General features: G+C 39.2%; 1 protein-coding gene across 2 annotated transcripts in view; it reads left to right on the forward strand.

The window, feature by feature from the left end:
* LOC137619720 (nuclear cap-binding protein subunit 1-like) overlaps positions 1 to 20,352 on the forward strand; it is a 180,622-nt gene that overhangs the window by 71,907 nt on the left and 88,363 nt on the right. For both annotated transcript variants that reach the window (XM_068350011.1, XM_068350012.1), the window contains exon 5: positions 18,434 to 18,648. In XM_068350011.1, coding sequence (XP_068206112.1) covers positions 18,434 to 18,648 — 215 coding nt within the window. The remainder of the gene's footprint in view (positions 1 to 18,433; positions 18,649 to 20,352) is intronic.

Genomic DNA, 20,352 nt, shown 5'->3' on the forward strand with positions numbered 1-20,352 from the left:
GCTGACTTGCGGGATAAAACACTGATGGAACCAGTTGGAGGTCAGCATCTTCGTAATCCATGCTTTTTTATTATGCATCCAGTACACGGGAAGGAGATTCTTATTTTTATTTTTCAAAGCGCGAGGATTTTTCGACTTATAAATAAGCCCCGGCTTTAGCAAAAGTCCAGCAGTATTGCCACACATCACGAGGGTAACGCGATCCTTGAATGCTTTAAAGCCAGAGGCTTTGGCTTCCTCTTTGAACAGGAAAGTTCGCGACGGCATTCTCTTCCAAAACAAGCCGGTCTCATCCATATTAAAGACTTGTTCCGGCTTGTATCCACCTTCGGCGATAATATTCTTGAACGTCTGGTTCATGTAAGTTTCAGCAGCGGCAGTGTCAGCGGAAGCAGACTCCCCATGCAGGGAAACGCTTTTCAGGGCGAAGCGTTTCTGAAACTTCGCGAACCATCCTTTGCTGGCGGAAAAACGTTTCTGAGGCTGGGAATCAGTGGATGTCCCTGGTTGAGGATCATCTGCATCATCATCATCTTCAGCATGGTTGCCGTCGTCGTCTTTAGGTTCCTTTGCAGCAAAATTCTCATATAAGCTCAAAGCCTTTGTTTGGATGGTGTTCGTATCCAACGCTATGTTCTTCTTCCGGCAGTCGGCAATCCACACAGCTAAAGCACCTTCCATGCGTACGATTGTTTTATTACGCGTTGTAACGACTCGCTTCGCTGATCTGCTAAAGGTGATTGCAGTCGTCTTTCTAATGTTCGCCTCGTCCTTCTTGATATAGCGAACAGTAGATTCGTTGATGCCAAAATGGCGGCCGGCGGCCGCGTAACTTCTACCATCTTTTAACATGTCGAGAAGCGTAACCTTCTCAGCTATCATCATCATCCATCGGTGGCGTTTAGGCTCACTACCAGCCTTAAGAGAAGCAGAACGCTTGGGAGCCATTACAGTAGTATTTACAGTAACAAAAAGTTCAACTTAAAAAAGTCGCACACAGCACAGATTCACAAACTTAAGAACGTCTACTCAGCGATACGCGGTAACAGAGAGTGGACGATCCAGCCCCCCGAGAACTTAGATGCTGCGGGTAGGAGATGATGGCAAAACACCAATCACAGGCTAGATAACAAAACTTGAGTTCTGATTCGTCATCTATCAGCGCTTGAACCAATCACAACCCGTCTTACAGTACTATGATGCGTAGGTTACCAACTCATAGAAGATGCCCCGCGCATACCGAACGTACGTAGATTAAGTAAATACCGTAATAATAATAAATAATGATAATAATACAGTACAGTACTGTAATAATAATAATAATGATAATAATAATAACAATAATTTTATTAACAACAACAACAATAATAATAATAATAACAATAATAATAATACAGCTTTACGTACGTTATTTTACGCCTCTCTCTCTCTCTCTCTCTCTCTCTCTCTCTCTCTCTCTCTCTCTCTCTCTCTCTCTCTCTCTCTCTCTCTCTCTCTCTCTCTCGTACGCTTATTCGAAATGTGATTTTTGCAACAAAGAATATTATTGGATGCAGTACTACGTACGTATACATACAAAAGATTCATGGAAAAGAAGCACATCCATTACATTTGTAGTACAGTAGTAGCCAACAGCAGCCTTACACCATTCTAATATGGTATGACTGCATCTGATTTGCGTTTCATGTTCGATTTAATTTTACTACGTACTGTATACAGTACTGAATTATCGTATGATCACATTCTCTTTTCGTGTTTTATTTCTTTCTGTGCTGAATTATATATCATATGTAATGGAATGAACAATCAGTAAGAACAGATATTACTAATTACAGTATTAATGGAATTACAGGTAACAAAATATCGTATTTGGTTGTCTTCAGATTTCGCGGTATTTTTGAATTTTCCGGAAAATCCGCGATTTGTATATATATATATGGGTTATGGGAAAACCCCGCGAAGTGGTGAATCCGCGATTGTCGAACCGCGAAGTAGCGAGGGTTCACTGTAATCAAATGTATATATTTCATACAACGACCACTAACCATTTTCGTATGAAGTTCTACACAGCCATCCATCTTTTAGTGTGATGCAATTCCTGATGCGTCAGTGTTGTCTTTTTGTGTGGAATCTATCCAACATCTACAGTAACTCGGTAATAATATTTATCCCATCTTCTACTTCAATGGGTTAGAAAATTAAAAGATAATGATTAAATTATCGTTGGTAATGTTATAATCATTGCGTAAGGCATACAGCCACGATAACAAGCAAACAAAAAAAACTGCAGTTTTGTTATGAAATGAATCAGATATCAGCTGTTTTGCTTGTATTTCCATTATCATACAATAGTAAACAAAGTAGCATAAAACTGACATTTTACATTATACCCTTATTCACTATAGAGAAAAGATCAGGAAAATATACTGCCAATTATAAACTAACAAGATGTAAATCAAGGCAAGGAAACAACCAATAGTCATAGCTGCTATTCTGTTTGGAATCAGGGAAAACTGTGTTTGTAACTAGGAAACAAAAAGGAAATTTAGTGGGAGCCTATGGATATGCAAATCGCATAATCAAATGTAATTGCCGAATTTAGGAGATAACATTACAAAGTTTCTGGAAACCAAGAATATAGTTTTGTTACAACATAATATAAATAATTTCCTAAGCTCTATAATCAAGCACCACAGAGCTAAAAACTATAAATTATCGTCCATCGGCAACATGAATGAAACTGGTTAATGGATATCCTAATTGCATATTGTTCTTAATAGGATAGTAGTTTGGAAGGGTTGGCTTAAATTTCATTTAATATACTAATTTTAATTGCGGTATATAGTTTTATGTGAAAGTCATCATTGTCATCATCATCTCCTCCTACACCTATTGACTCAAAGGGCCTCGGTTAGATTTTGCAAGTCGTCTCTATCTTGAGCTTTTAATTCAGTACTTCTCCATTCATCATATCCTGTTTCGGGCTTCATAGTCCTCATCCATGTAGGCCTGGGTCTTCCAACTCTTCTAGTCCCTTGTGGAGCCCAGCTGAATGTTTGGTGAACTAATCTCTCTTGGGGAGTGCGAAGAGCATGCCCAAACCATCTCCAACTACCCCTCATCATGATCTCATCCACATATAGCACTTGAGGAATCTCAGTTTCATTTCTAATCCTGTTCTGTCATTTAACTCCCAATATCCTTCTGAGGACTTTGTTCTCAAATCTACTAAATCTATTGGAGATTGTTTCATTGTTATACCATGACTCATGTCCATAGAGTAACTCCGATCTCACGAAACTGATATATAGTCTGATTTTTATATGTAATTTCAGGTGATTTGATTTCCAAATTTTACTTAAGGGGACCGTCCGCTATGGTGTTTTGACAACTTTCAGAAATCGAAAATTGTTTTATTGCTTCTACTGTATGTATGCATAAACCTATTGTACATGCTCTCCAGAAGTTTCAGCCAATTATTTTTACAAGTAATGAAGATATAGCGGTCTGTAAATGATGACATCCTTACTGCATCGTCTGCAAGACTGAGTTTGACAGGATCGTCTTTGTGTGTTTATTTCTGCGTATATATAGCGATTTTTTCACTTATGTTTTGAAATCTTGTACGTCTGGCAGAAATGGAAGGCATCGGTAGAGGGTACGTGAACGAAATCTACCTCCTACGAGAACAGCAGCCAGAGTTTCCAAAGACGTATCGAAGTTATAATGCATGTGTTAGTTTACTTACAGTTCGTATGTACCGTGTGTTTTCTCAACGTCCTCGGGAACTTTATAGCAAGGCCAATGTTACCCAAGATAATTGTTTTTACAAATAATGAAGATACAGCGGTCTTTAAATGATGACGTCAGTCTTTCTGCATCGTCTTCATAACTGAGTGTGACAGAATTGTCTTTTGTGTGTTTATTTTTGCCTATATAGTGATTTTTTCACTTATTTTTCAAAATTTCGTACATCTGGCAGAAATGGAAGGCATTGGTAGAGGGTAGGTGAATGAAATCTACGTCTTTCGAGAACAGCAGCCTGTTTCCAAAGACGTATAGAAGTTATAATGCATGTGTTTGTTTACTTAGAGTTCGTATGTACATTGTGTTTTTACAACGTCCTCGGGAACTTTATAGCAAGGCCAATGTTACCTAAGATCATAGAAAGAACAAAAAGTAAGTAGAGAACAAGAAAAAAGAACCAAGAAGAGAGGGAGACATGAATAAGAATACAAAGCTGAAACATGCTAACTAAAACACTGGCAACAATGAGAGATCGCTGGCAACGCATGACATCCTTAAGTCAAGTGTAATTGTAAACTTAGGGTTTAAATAGCTCGTTTAGGGTGCGTTTATATAGGAATAAACAATAAAAGTCATCATAATAATGTTATCTTTATTTCTTTAAGAAAAGAAGCGAAAATTTGTTACAAATCTTTGGGAGCTCATAACTCAAAAACATACTTATTCACACTTAGGTACATTTTTCTCACTTATTTACCGTTTGATTTTAGTGAAAGATATCATTGAAAAGAGGAATAAAAGTCCCACAATTTTGTGAGACGGAATTTTGATATTCTTTTTACTTTCTTTTTCACGATTATTTTGTGTCTAGACGAGGAAAAGAAATAAAAGTTCATAAAAAAAAACAAAAAGGAAAATCGAAATTCCGTCTCACAGAATTGTTTGGTTTATAAAGTAGTTTTTATGGTATAAGACTCAATACAATTGGTGTCATATTGTTTATCAAATGACTTGAAATATTTATATGATGAAGGTATTATATATGTCTAAAACATATATAGAAATGGTGTATTTTGGATCATTAGAAAAAAAATGGCGGACGGTCCCCTTATCTTAACTATTGTCTGATTTGCTTTTTTTCAATCTTCCACTAAACTCTAATTTTAAAGACCCGGTATTGGAGATCATAGTTCCTAAATACTTAAATTATTCTACCTCATTAATCTTTTCTTCCTATGATATTTTATCTTCCATTGAATACTCCGTTCTCATGATCTCTGTCTTTCTTGCATTTATCTTAAGCTCAACCCTATGGTGTTCTGCTAACAAGGACAGCATCTGCATAATCTAGGTCTGCTAAATTTCTATCACCAATCCAGTCCAATCCTTCTCTACCATCTCTGAATGTTCTACACATTACAAAATCCATGAGGAGGATAAACAACATAAGTGACAACACATTCCCCTGGAGTACTCTGCGTTTCACTGGAAATTCATTTGATTAGACTCCATTAACATTAACTTTGCTCTTGCTATGATCATGAACAGACTTAATCAAATTTACATATTTAAGAGGAATTCCATAATAATGTAGGACTCTCCACAAAATTGGCCGGTGCACACTATCAAAGCCTTATTCATAGTCCACAAATGCCATCAAAAAGGGATTTCTATATTCTACGCATTGCTGTACATGTCTCAAAATGAAAATTTGGTTGGTGCAACTTCTACCTTTTCTAAATCCTGCTTATTCATCTCTCAGCTTTTCATCAATTTTTCTCTCCAGTCTCTTTAGAATAAGCATAGTATAAATTTTCATAACAACTGACGTAAGTGTTATGCCTCTGTAATTATTGCAATCAGTCGGGTCTCCTTTATTTGCTATTTTCACCAACACTCCTAACTCCTATTCATCAGGTTTTGCCTCTTCATGCCGTATCCTACAAAATAATATTGTAAGTAGTCTGGGAGTCGCACCATTTTCGGCCAGTATCATCTCGGCAGTTATTCCATCATATCCCGGGGCATTCCATCTCTTTAATTTTTTGAGAATAGCTTACTTCAAACACACTGAATTTATTCATGAGCATATCAAGGTCTTCATCAGCTTCAGGTATATCAATCAAATTATTCCCTTCATATCTCTTATTCATAACCGCACTAAAATGTTCTCTTCCATCCAATGTTGTCTTTCTTCATCTTCTGTTGCTATAACAGATCCATTTCTCTTTTTGATGGTTGAAAACTTATTCTTTGCCCCAATCAAGATTTCATTTATAATTCAATGAGCAATTCTTACACCATAGCCACTTCCTGAATTCATAGCTTTGTCAGCCTCATCTGCTTTACTGTTTCAATATTCTCTCCAGTCATTCCTAGCTTTTCTTTTGACCACACTATCAATACTGGAATACTTAGCATGCTCTACCTTGTAATTTTCATTACTTCCTTAAAGACTTTCAACAATCAATATCTGTCTTTGTCTCTTTTTTTATAGTATCCCAATTATCATTTGATATCCATGGCTTTCTCCTTGTAACTGCGTGTCCCAAGTCTTCACTACCAACTGACTGATTATTTTCTTAATATCACACCATTCTTCATTAGTTGTCAGTTCTTCGTCTCTTTAAGTCTTTAAGATCGCAAATCGATTCCTACATTCAATTGCAAATGTTTCTCTGTGCCCCTCTTCTAAAAGCTTAGTTGTATCAAACCTAGGTAGTTTATCCATCTTTCTGTTAGTGCTTTCAGTTTTAATTTCAGTGTGGCAATGAGGAGCTGGTGATCACTACCAATATCTGCACCTCTATAGCTTCTTACATTTCTCAGAGTCCTCCTTCTCTCTTTATTAATGGCAATGTGATCTATCTGATTTTTGTAATGGCCACACACTTGAAATTGAAAACCAACAAATTGAGGAAGTGGACCATTACATCTACCTAGGACAACGAATCTCTCTACATGACGCCTGTAAAGAAAGCAAAATAAAAAGAACAACCACCCTCAGTTGGCAAGCATTTGGAAGAGCCAGTACAGTGTTAAAGGATAAGAAGTTTCCTATCATCTTAGGAAGGAAACTCTATGATAAGTGTATCCTCCCTACTGTCACTTATGGGGCTGAAACTTGGAATCTAACTAAAAAGCTTTCCCTTAAATTATGAACAATGCAGAGGGCTCATGAGAGAATTATGCTAAATCTAACATGGAAGGATAGAAAAACAGCTAAATGGATACGTCAAAAAACTAAAGTAATGGATATCCTTGAAACCATTAGCAAGCTCAAATGGAACTGGGCAGGGCACATTGCCAGGATGACAGACAACAGATGGACATCATGAACAACCTTCTGGACACCCCGAGGATACACAAGAAACCGAGGAAGACAAAAAACCCGCTGGCGAGATGATTTAGAACAACATACGCAACAGTGGCACAGAATAGCTTGGGGTAGAAGTCTGTGGAGGAACCTGGGGAAGGCCTACATCCAACAAAAGACTTTTGAAGGCTGAAATGATAATGATGATGATGAAGTCCATGTATACTTGTGGATGTTCTTGTGTTGAAAAATATTACCTCCAATGACAAGATTCTTTGCTAAACCGAAACTTATGAAATGTGCTCCATTTTCATTTGCCACTTTGCCAAGACCCTCAACACCCATCACATTCTTTATCCTTTGATTATTTCTTTCAACTTTAGCATTGAAGTCGCCAATCACAATTTTCATCTCTCTCTCAGAGATCTCATCTATTACCCCCTGCAGTTTTTCATAGTATTCATCTTACCTTTCTTCAGGGGAATCATTTGTTGGGGCATAGCAAACTATAAAACTCATATTGCACTGCTTTGATGTGTAGCATTGGGTGTTTGTACATATCACACAGTACAGTTCATTGTAATTTTTTCAATATTAATCTTACCCGATGATCATGTAGCTGTCAACTCTGTTGCCCGACAGAAATCTACGGTCGGGATACGCCAGCGATCGCTATACAGGTGGGGGTGTACACAACAGCGCCATCTGTGAGTAGGTACTCAAGTTCTTCTTGTCAACAAGAACTCAATTTTTCCTCTGTCGTGCCTCCGGCAAGACCTACTAATACGCCGTCCCTAACTGGATTTGTTTTCACAACTTTTTGGTGAAGTACACTATTCCAGTTTTGAGCTTTCGCTATGCAGGGGTTTTATCTTCATTTCAAAACTTGAACTCGTTTTGGATAGATTTTATTATGGTGACGAAGAGAGTATGGACTCTCTTTCACTTTTAAATGGCCGACCCTTCCCTTAGACAGAAGTGTTGGTGTCGAAGAGAGTATAGACTCTCTTTCACTTTTTATGACCCACCCTTCCCTTAGACGGGAGTGTGTTTAGGTTTTTGGTAATTTTGCTTAACAAAGTTATAGATTTTTTTTATATCTCTCCGCCATTTATAGGCCTCTTCGATTAACTTTCCATTTATAAACTTATAAAAATTAATTTTTATGTTTGTTTATATGCGACCTTTCCTAATAGTAGGCGGTCCTTACTTGGAACCGAAGTTAATTAACATTGAGCCCGTCATATCGTTTTTCCTGTTAAGAATTTATGCTATTTTAATTTTAATGTTTTTGAAAGAATTTCTTTGATAGTCTCGTACTGTTTTCAAAGTTGAACTAACGTTTCGTTTAGTCTCCGCAGTTGTTGACGTTCAGAACGTTCAACTTGCGCTCTATCGTTACGATAGAGAGAGAGTATTTCACGGTTTCACGTTGCAGTAAGAGTAAACCGATTCTAGCGTTTCGTTCATTCTTTCTTAGCTTAAATGGTTTTAATTCTAATAAAGGAACTTTTTATTTGGGAAACCTTTCAGTTTTTTTCTTTAACAAATAATATGTTTTAACGATATATATAATTGGGCTCATCTCTCAGGTTCTAAGTCAAGAGAGAGAGAGATAGAGACGGAGGGAGAGAGAGGAGGATAAACGTTTCGTTCAAGCGGGTAACGTTGTTCTCGTTTTTTGCTCTTCTCCCTAGTCGCTATAGGGGAAGAAGGTAAAACGTTTCTAGAGTTTTATTCTTGTTCCCAGGCTTTATGCGGTGAGAGATTTTAAACGTAGTTTATTTGATCTAGTGTTTAGTCTCTTTTCCAGCCACTGAATTCTTTATCTTTCATTATGTTTTTCTGTTACATTGTAATACTGTTTTCGCAATTACTACCTTTTAATGAAGGATAGGATTGCGTGTTTCAGGTACAAACCACTTAAAGTTTCGAGTTCAGTGAAATAAGTGCAAACAGAAAATCAAAAGTGATAAAGTGATATGCGCAAAGTGTTACAGTGTTGCGTTCGAGGGTTCGTCTGTTCGTGCCAGTTGTTCACCTAGTCCGATACCTCTTACAAGCTCCCAAGCCCAGGGGAGAAGTAATGTCGAAGGACTTATGGGTTCCACAGGCCTTGATCGACGAACAGACGTTTCCCTCCGTGGTTTCGGGTGTATCTACACACGTTGCCGACGTGATCACCCCACCCACACAAAGACGAGAGAGCCCATTTATTCCTCGTCTGCGGAAGAGGTTTCTCGCAGAAACCATGGACCAAATCTTGCAGCTTTTAAGTGCAAGTCGGTCCCTTCCGCGCAAGTCCAACGGCCTAGGTGTAGCCACTGGGTCAGTTCGGACTCGCTGCAGTACGACAACTGCACACCTCCCAAGAGAGGCAAGGTGGTACCGCAACAGGCAGTAACTCCGTCTGTTGCCGCACCAGCTGTTTTAGACCCTCAGTCACAACGGACAGTAGCTCCGTTTGTTGTTGTCTTTCATAGACCCTAGTGGTCCATGCTGCAGACTATACAGTCTCAGCTTGCTCCTTCATGCAGGAGTATCGTGCTGGAAGGTTGACAATGCACCTGTTAACCTACAACCCGCCGAGGTTGTGCGCTCAGCAGATACTGCGGCTGCCTGCTCCCACCCTCCACCTGTGAGAGCTCCACCACCGATGCGCAGTCCACCCTGCCAGACGCATGTTCTTGCTGCACCATCTGCTAACATGCGTGAGCTACCGCATCAGCAGTGGGAAGGTTCTGTAGAGCTGCCGGGTTCCAGCACTATGCGGCATTCTCCGCAGCCCATGCAGCATGCTCTGCATACAGCATGCTCCGCATACCATGCAGCATGAGCCGCATACCTTACAGCATGCTCTGCATACCATACCGCATGCTCCTCAACCCACCGCAGCCCCTCCCACACACCAGCACTCTGCTTTTGTTGTTGCCAGCTTACACACTCCGACTGCGGAGAAGGTTGACGATGCACCCGTGGGCCTACACCTCCCACGGTTGTGCGCCCGGCATGGCTTCCTGCTCTCACACTCTTGTTGTGAGAGCTCCTCCACCCATGCACAGTCAACCCTGCCAGATGTATGATGACTCCCACACACAGAGCACTCCGTTGCCGTGCGTGAGCTACCACAAGCTGCCGTGTTTTGACACGGTGTGTCAGCCTCCGCAACACACTGTGGTTACCGCCACTCGCCAGCAGCAAACTAGTCAATCAGGAGTTGAGGCTTCCACACACAACTTTGGTTGTTGCCAACTCACAGACTGTCATACAGTTACATGACGTTGCCTTCTGGTCTGCTACTTATACACCAGTTCTGTATGTCCTCACGCTCCTGTTGTGGTTGACAGTTCAGTTTTTGACAGTTCACAGACTGTCAAGCAGTTTCATAACGTTGCCTTCTGGTCTGCTGCTTTTGCACCAGTGAAACCCTCACTGAGAGAACCTAGCTTTTCTAGGATATGGTTCCTGTAGATGAGAAAGTGCTGTTCTCCCTCCTTCTGATATTCCCTTGAGGACTCTGTCATTTGGAGAGGAGCCTTAAGCTGCTTAGCCTCCTATGGACTTTTATTTAAGCATAACATGCTTCCAGGGAGGGTAAATGGTTCCGCTTCAGTCGCTAACCCCGTCTGTTGCCACACCTGCTCCCATAGACCTTGGGCTTTGTTGCAAGACATGCAGTCCAAGCTTAGTCCTTGATAGAGGATTTTTTACGGAGAATACCCTTCTTGCCAACGACCTTCCTACCGGTTGGTTGTACGCCCTGTTGACGCTGAGGTATCCTACTCACGTCCGCCAGTTGAGATGGTTCCTCCACCGGTGCGACCCAGTGTGGGTTGCCAGTCGCACGTTGATGTTATGCTACTCTCGGAGGTGGTTGTGGACGTTCAGTGTGTCACTGGGAAGACGTTCAACAACCAGCAGAGGTGACTTGTTGTGACGCAGTGCCGCAACCTCAGCAACCCGATAAGGGGTTGTCTGTACTACCCAGACAGTCTAGACAGTTTCGGGTTGTCGCTGTACTTCCTCGCTTCCCCATGGTTGACAGTTCACAGACTGTGCAGCAGTACCATGATCTTGTGTCCGGCTCCGTCACGCATCCACCAGTGCGACCGGATTCAGCGAGTCAGACGTTGCCCACTCCGTTGCCGTTTCCTCATCAGTTTCGGATGAGGAACCCTCTGATGAGGACATGGCTGAACAAGAAGATCAATCCCCAGCCCTGCTATCCATCCAGAAGATGCTGAAGAAGGAATACGGCCCTGTCAGGCTGTGGATGAGTCTGGTTAGGACACTGTCATCCGTGGTGCATTTGGTGTCACTTGGAAGACTACACCTCCGTCCTCTTCGGTTTCATCTAGCTCTTCACTGGAAAAGGACAAGACGCTAGAAGCGGTCTCGATCCCGGTTTCCGGAAGATAAGTCTGGTCTAACCTGAGGAAAGGACTTTATCAACCTTTTATAGGGTCTTCCCCTGACTGTTCAGACTCCCAACCACGTTCTCTTCTCAGACGCATCGGACGTAGGCTGGGGTGCGACCTTAGGCGGTAGGGAATGCTCAGGATTATGGAACTCGCGTCAAAGGACAATGCATTTTAACTGCAAGAAGCTTCTGGCAGTAAGTCTGACCTGGAAAAGCTTCAGGTCTCTCCTTCAAGTAATGGAGGTCAACACGGACAACTCCCTGCTTTGATGTTCATCTCCTAGCAAGGAGGGACCTACTCTCTGACATTGTGCGAGTTCGCTAGTGACCACCTCTCCTGTTCAACAGGTCTAGACTTTTCACTAGTAACAAATTTCTTCCAAGGCAACTTGAATGTCTTAGCAGTTTGTCTCAGTAGGAAGGGACAATAATTCCAACATATTGGACCCTCCACAGAGATGTATGCAAGAGACTTTGGGTCACCTGGGGCCATCCAACCATAGATCTCTTCGCAACCTCGATGTCCAAGAGGCTCTCAACAGACCCAGCAGTGGTTCTTTTAGATGCCTTTCTACTAGATTAGTCTCATCTAGATCTATATGCATTCCCTCCGTTCTAGTTTGTCAACAAGGTACTGCAGAAGTTCGCCTCTCACGTTGGGACAAAGTTGACACTAGTTGCTTCCCTCTGGCCCGCGAGAGAATAACTTACCGAGGTACTTCGATGGCTAGTAGACGTTCCCAGAACTCTTCCCCTAAGGGTGGACCTGCTACGTCTGCCACGCGTAAGAAGGTACTCCAAGGCCTCCACGCTCTTCGTCTCACTGCCTTCAGAGTATCGAAAGACTCTCGAGAACTAGAGGTTTTTTGAAGGAGGCAACCAGAGCGATTGTTAGAGCAAGGAGAACATCCACCCTTAGAGTCTACCAATCGAAGTGGGGAATCTTCCTAAACTGGTGCAAGTCAGTATCCGTATCCTCGACCAGTACCTCTGTAACTCAAATAGCTGACTTCCTCTTATATCTGAGAAAAGAGCGATCTCTTTCAGCTCCCACTTTCAAGGGTTACAGAAGCATGTTGGCATCAGTCTTCCGTCACAGAGGCTTAGATCTTTTTAACAATAAAGATCTACAGGACCTCCTTAAGTCTTTTGAGACCACGAAGGAGCGTCGTTTGGTTACACCTGGTTGGAATTTAGACGTGGTTCTAAGATTCCTTATGTTAGACAGGTTCGAACCACTTCAATCAGCCTCCCTGAAAGATCTCACCTTTAAGACTCTTTTCCTGATATGCTTTACCAGCTAAAAGAGTCAGTGAGATTCATGCCTTCAGCAAGAACATCGGATTTTCATCCGAAACGGCTACATGTTCTACATCTTGGTTTTCTAGCCAAACACGAGCTGCCTTCTCGGCCTTGACCAATATCGTTCGTTATTCCAAACTTATCGATATGGTTGGAAATGAACTAGAAAGAGTATTATGTCCTGTAGAGCTCTTAAGTTCTATTTTAAAAACCTTTCTGAGGCCCGTCTGAAGCTTTATGGTGTTCAGTTAAGAATTCATCTTTGCCTATGTCAGAGAATTCTTTATCCTATTATTTTCAGACTGTTATTATGAGAAGCTCATTCCCTTCTGAATGAGGAAGACCAAGCTTGGCTGAAGGTAAGGACACACGAAGTTAGAGCTATCACAACTTCCGTGACCTTTTAATAAAATAGATCTCTGACAAATATTTTCGACGCAACCTTTTGGAAAAGCTAATCAGTGTTCGCGTCTTTTATCTTAAGAATGTCCAGTCTCTTTACGAGAACTGCTACACTCTGGGACCATTCGTAGCAACGAGTGCAGTAGTGGTGGGGGCTCCACCACTACAATTCCCTAATTCCAGAACCTTTTTAATCTTTCTCTTGAAATATTTCTGGGTTGTCCGGAAGGCTAAGAAGCCTTCCGCATCCTGGTTGATTTGGCGGGTGGTCAAATTCTTTCTTGAGAAGCGCCTAGATTAGAGGTTGTGATGAGGTCCTTTAGTATGGGTTGCAGCCCTTAATACTTCAGCACCTAGGAGTCGCTCAGCATCCTAAGAGGATCGCTAGGCTCAGTAAGGAAGACGTACTTAAAAAGGCAGAGTAATGGTTCAAGTCGACTTCCTTACCAGGTACTTATTTATTTTATGTTTGTTATTTTGAATAACGGCTAAAATAAGATACGGGATACTTAGCTTCTTTGTTAACATGTATGCTGGTCTCCACCCACCACCCTGGGTGTGAATCAGCTACATGATCATCGGGTAAGATTAATATTGAAAAATGTTATTTTCATTAGTAAAATAAATTTTTGAATATACAGTACTTACCCGATGATCATGAATTGAAGGACCCGCCCTTCCTCCCCATAGAGAACCAGTGGACCGAGGAGAAAATTGAGTTCTTGTTGACAAGAAGTACTTGAGTACCTACTCACAGATGGCGCTGTTGTGTACACCCCCACCTGTATAGCGATCGCTGGCGTATCCCGACCGTAGATTTCTGTCGGGCAACAGAGTTGACAGCTACATGACCATCGGGTAAGTATATTCAAAAATTTATTTTACTAATGAAAATAACATTTTAACATAAATATGTACAGTACTTATCAATAAAATTAGTTTCAAATAAATAATTATTATACTAAAAGGAAAAATATTACATTTTATTTATTTAACGAAATAAAAGAAAAAAAAATTGCTAATGCTTTTGATGTGCATACGTCGTAGCATTGTGCGTTTGTACATACAACGGATTTGTTTTTTTTAGATATGTTGAGGGGGTTTGGCCACGTAGAGAGAATGGAAAGTGACTGTCTGGTGAAGAAGGTAATGAGTGTAAGAGTTGATGGGAGAAGTACAAGAGGAAGGCTAAGGTTTGAGTGGATAGACAGAGTGAAGAAAGCTTTGGATGATAGGAGGGTAGAAGTGAGAGAGACAAGGGAGCATGCTAGAAAAAGGAATGAATGGCGAGCGATTGTGACGCAATTCCGGTAAGCTCTGATGCCTTCGCCGGTCACCTAGGTGATCGCAGAGGTAGCAGCAGTAGAGATTCAGCATATGAAACTTCATTGTGGTGCCTAACGGGGGAGGGTGGGTTGTGGTAACCTAGCACTATCAACCATACTCTGCTGAATCCCTCGCCAGGCCGTGAAGAGCAAAGAGAGGAAGATTCCTCTTTTGTTCTTTCTTTTGATGCCGGCTATTCCCCAAAATTTGGGGGAAGTGCCTTGGTAAATGGAATGGATGAGACAACTGCCTTTTTAAAATCTTGCTAATTCATCTCTCAGCTTTTCATCAATCTTTCTCTCCAATCTCTTTAGATTAAGCATATATATTTTTATAACAACTGACATACATGTGAGCCTCTGTAATTATTGTAATCAGTCAGGTCTCCTTTTTTTGCCATTTTAACCAACACTCCTATCTCCCATTCATCAGGTTTTGCCTCTTCATGCCACATTTTACTAAATAATATTGGGGTCTCTTTATTTTCAGCCAGTATCATCTCGGCAGTTATTCCATCGTATCCCGGGGTTTTCCATCTCTTGAGTTTTTTAATGATGGCTTTTCAAATACGATACTAAAGTGTGAATATTACATGCATTATTATTGGATACACGAGTGTAATCAAAATCTGGTTTATTTCAAATGTTATAGCTAATTTTTCACCACAGTAAATGGATATACATTACAAGTGTAAAGCTAGAGCCGGGATGTGCTGGATGGGGAGAGAGGAAAGTGGCGCGAAGCAAGTCCAGTGCAAAGGGGCACATGCTATTTGAAATGAGTGCGTTGTTAGATTTTTTATCACGAATGTTTTATTTCTTATTTAATAGGTATTTCGGTTCTCTGTGTCGCATATGTGAAATCGTGAATTATAAACTCGCGTAAAGTTCGGGCTAACTGTATATCATATTACATAAATGGATGGTATGGCATGTCATATCTTATTATTCCCTTAAACTTGTTGGGTGAATGAAATTTCAACTGAACATGATCGTTTGCATTATGTTTCGTTTGGCAATGTGTTCCATTTGCTTGCAAGCTTGGGCACTAGCTCATCACAGGTTAATTCTAGATGGGTAAATGTATGTGCTAGTACATATACTGTACTAACATAACGAGTCCTACGCTCTCGTGCACACCATCATTTGCATTTCCTCTAGTTTTAAATAAACCTGGAAATCAGCTGATTTTCCCTCAGTTCATCCTATGTCGTAGGAGGTTGGAAAGAAAGAATACAGATGCAAACTTAAGAGTGAAGAGATATCTCCTCTTCAAACCTTAAGTAACCTTACTGCAGAGAAGTACCTGAATTATTTGAGCTAGGTGAAGATTCTTGTTCTCCAAATTTGCAGAAAAAGCTTTTTTCTAGACTGGTTATATCTCGATTAACTTTCTGGTGTATAGTATCAATACAGTAGGGTCCCGAATTATGCAAGAATTTGGTCGATAAATGGCCCCGCATAAATGGAAAATTGCATATTTCGAAACTCATAACGGGAATAATTCCATTAGGGCCATGGCAAACAGTAACTTGCCCATTGAAATGTGTTTACTACCCATTTTAAATACTTTCTATGTATTATACTGTACTTTTTATATTAAATTGTTCTTATTAATAAATAAAACTTTAAAACATTTTGAAGTTTTAATAACTTGAAAAGGTTAAAATTACAAACAGGATGGGTGTAAATACCCTATATTTCCCCTTATAAGAACCTAAAATGAGGAGAAATTTTAATAAGTTTGTCATATATTATGCGTTTCCTAAACATGCCCGTAAGCACAAATAAAAACGGAAACCATTGTTTTATTTACATTCATCTCTGATCATAACGAAGAAACAAACCCATTTACAAATCTGTGTTTAGGTTAGTTTTTGAAGCAACATCTCTCTTACCAAGTATTGATTATAAGATGATTTTGTTATTACCAGTGTTGTTTTATTTAATTTTTCTTAGAACTTCAAAATAATTGAAATCAATGCGATTTATATAATGCTTTTCCTAAACACGCTGCTAAAACTGAAACTTCCATTTGTTTAATGTACGCTCCATCGTCGATCATAATGAACGAACGAACGCATTAAACACAAATGATCATGGTGATAACTAATGATATATTAAAAACTTTTAGTAAATCTATTAATACAAATATCTGTCTTACTGTATCCTTATAAATTCCTACATACATAGCAAAACAGGAAAACTATTTGTTTGCGTTTAATCAACATTAGGAAACTACTGTACTGCTAATGACAGTATGATAATTTACGATAATTCTAAACTTACGAAGGATAATTGTCCATTCCATATCCAAAATACATTTCCTAACTTCAGTTATAAGTCAACTTGTACCCACCTCAATTATGGAACCATCTGCAAAAAAAGAGAAGAAAGGACTAGGACGGTTTTTAAAGTCATCGAACAAATGCATTACCGCTATAACGTTCGATGTGACAGAGATGGTGCGAAATTGGAGAAAGTAAGGATAATTTGAATCGGGAGAGAGAGAGAGAGAGAGAGAGAGAGAGAGAGAGAGAGAGAGAGAGAGAGAGAGAGAGAGAGAGAGAGAGAGAGAGAGAGAGAGCAGGGTTGATCAGCTGATTCGAATATAAATGCAAAAGATTATATTTTGCTATATTTTTAAATATGAATGGTACTAAAATTTTAATATTACATGCATTATTATTTGATACAGTTGAGTGAAACACCAGGTTAATCAAAATCCAGTTTATTTCAAATATAGCTGTAATATTTTTACCACAGTAAATGGATATACACTGTACAGAGCTAGGACCAGCTGGATGTAGAGATCGGTAGTGGCACAAAGCACTTCCTGTGTGAAGGAGCGTGGGCTATTTGAAATCATCGCGCAGCCTGAATTTTATCGCGGTTATGAGAATTTTTATTTGATAGGTATTTCGTTGTTCTTGTGTGTGAAAAATCAAAGCCTTCGCGGCAAGAACCCACGATGGACATGAACATGGGCCGACTGTAATGTAAAGTCCATGGTTGCTGACAAATTTTATATATTTCGACTGCTATACGGATATTTATCTTAAAATTATTACAGATGAACATAGTCACTTCAATGAATGTTTTTTTTTTTTTTCCTTTTTTTTATTTTTTTTATTTTTTCTTTTTTTTTTTACACAAAAACACTTCTCTACCATTATTTAGAGCAAAATAATATAAAACAAATTTCTGAAGTGATTCAATTATTTGGTTGTTTGTAGTGAAATACAATAGAAAATGAAGTAAAGTTTTGAAAAAATATATTCTGCAATCAGTAGTAAGACAAATAAACATGGAAATGTAGGTTATAATAAGTGTGTATGTATATCCAATGACGACAAATCTCGTATGTAGCTACTGAAGGTGGATCCGCTGCCTCATAATGAAGTGGTTAACCATTAAATGGTTTCATGACTTTGCTAGGGTCATGCATATTTCAAAAGGAAAGAAAATGAGTAAACTTTGAATAAACTTTAGAGGGTAAACATTGATAAACCAAGCCTCTTGAGAAAAAGCAATATGAGCATCAGGGAAGTTCATAGAAATCAACTCCAAGCACCATTTATCTCCATGACTTAGTTACTTTACTTGAAATTTTTTTTATTTTATGTAGAGGAGCACGTTAAAATCGAGATAGGTTTTAGTTCACTGTAATGTATTTGGAAAATATAAGGAAAAATATTGGGAAAGAGTAGAGAATGTCACCATCTTCGTGTCACTTCTTTTGTATTCCATTAGTCTTTTCATAAGGTGAAATAAGATTACTGTTGTTGGAAAATTTATCCATAGTGCTTTTCATATGTTGCTTAATTTGGATTTTTTTTTGTGTTTATCAAACTTGGTAGTTATACGCTCAATTTGATCTTTTAATTTCATGTGGCTGCAACTGGTTATTTTTACTTTCAGTGAGGAGTGATACATATGTGTATGCTGTGTTAAGCTGTTTGCCATGGGTTGGACGTGAACTGTATGAGAAGAAAGAACAGGATTTAGAGCGTTTGTTAAAGCATATTGAGATATATGTGAGGAAACGAGGACGAAAACATGTTCCAGGACTCAGAGTGTGGCGCTCTGATCGACCTCATCCACAAGAAGAGTACCTTGATTGTCTTTGGTCTCAGGTTAGTTCAAGTAAATTATACATCACTTAAAGTAATGCTGAAAAGTAAAACATTTTTGTATTAAAGAAAATTGAGAAAGAAGAACTCTAATTATCTCTTGTTTTTAATGTTTTTATGGCATCGCAATTTCATATCAACAAATTTAGGACTCACTTCGTCTTGGAAGAATTTTTTATTAGGTGTGAGGGAAAATTAGCCATTACGTTTTGAATTATTGATAGTTTAGTTCATTATTCTTGGGTGTTAAGGGGAGTGTTTGAAAAAATTGTTTTCTATGAATAATTCCTGTTTTTACGTTAATTAGGTTGAAATTTTCGGCGTGGGTTAGTTTATGTATAGCGAAAAGGTTAGTATTCATATTTTATTTGCCCTCTGCCCTTTCACTAGTACAGTTGTCTCCATTAATTCCGGTACACTTTACGAGAAGGCAAGAAGACTTGTAACAGCTGTATATTATAGCAGGTAACACTGTGTTTTAGCAAAAGGGAAACTGTTGGCAATGCGGCCTGTAAAACAGTCCCTAAGTTTTTAAACATGGCCAGCGTTCGCCATCTACCTCTGTCCCACACTTCATCACCGGTTAATCTCTTTTATCGAAGGTCATCCTTGATACAGTCCATCCATCTTTGCTTTGGTCTCCCTCTCCTTCTCCTTCCCTGTACCTCCATTTTCATCACCCTCCTCCCAATATACTGTTCATCTCTTCTCATGACATGACTATATCACCTCAGTCTACTTTCTTGGATCTTATCTGATAGTTCTCTAACTCCTGTGGTACCCCTAAATACCTCATTCCATATCCTATCTCTTCTTGTCACCCAACATTCTCATCTCTGCTACATCCAGCTTCTTTTCTTCTGTCTTCTTTATTGCCCACATCTCTGCTCCATACATCATTGCCGGTCTCACAACTTTCCTGTGTATTTTACCTTTCAACTTAACCCCTATTTTCCTGTCGCATAGTACTCCACACACTTTTTTTCCAATTCTTCCGTCCTGCTTGTATCCTGTGGTTTATTTCTGCCCCCAGATCACCACGTGATCGAAAGCATTTTTACTAATTTTGCGAAGTGTTTCATAGAAAAATAATTTTAGCTGCTTAATGAGACTTCGTAAAATTGGTAAAAAAAAAAAAAGGCTTTTGATCCCCTGTTTAGAAGCTCACCGATTTTGTTTTACAGGCAGAGTTGCCAACAGGTTTTTTTTTTTTTTATTCTGCTAAAAACGTTACTTGCTATAATGTATAGCTGTCACAAGTTTCCTTACCTCTTTGTGAAGTGTACCATAATTAATGGAGCCAATTGTACCCCTGCCTACTTTAAAAAGAAAATCTGCCTTTAATATCGCAACCTAAGAGCTGAGATTTATGTGGTAGACAGATATTAGATAAAGTAATAAAATAACAGAGCAATTTTTTCTCTTATCATTATTTTTTTTACAAATATTTTTTGATTTTTGAAAAATCTTGGATCAATTTTTGGGAAAAATTAATTCCAAAAATTTTTTGAGCAAAATTAGAAAAATCTCTAGTTTATTAGACAATTTATTTAGTTTTCATAAATTTCTTTGTTTATAAAGATCAGTGATTTCATTACGTCTGAATTTCCATTTGAAGGTTGATGAGTATAGTTTCGAGAAATTGGCCTCCAAAGATCTAGGATGATATATTTTTGCTTGTCTGTGTAATTATTTGTTTGTTGTCAT

Source organism: Palaemon carinicauda, chromosome 26, assembly GCF_036898095.1.
Source record: "Palaemon carinicauda isolate YSFRI2023 chromosome 26, ASM3689809v2, whole genome shotgun sequence".
Taxonomy (NCBI): domain Eukaryota; kingdom Metazoa; phylum Arthropoda; class Malacostraca; order Decapoda; family Palaemonidae; genus Palaemon; species Palaemon carinicauda.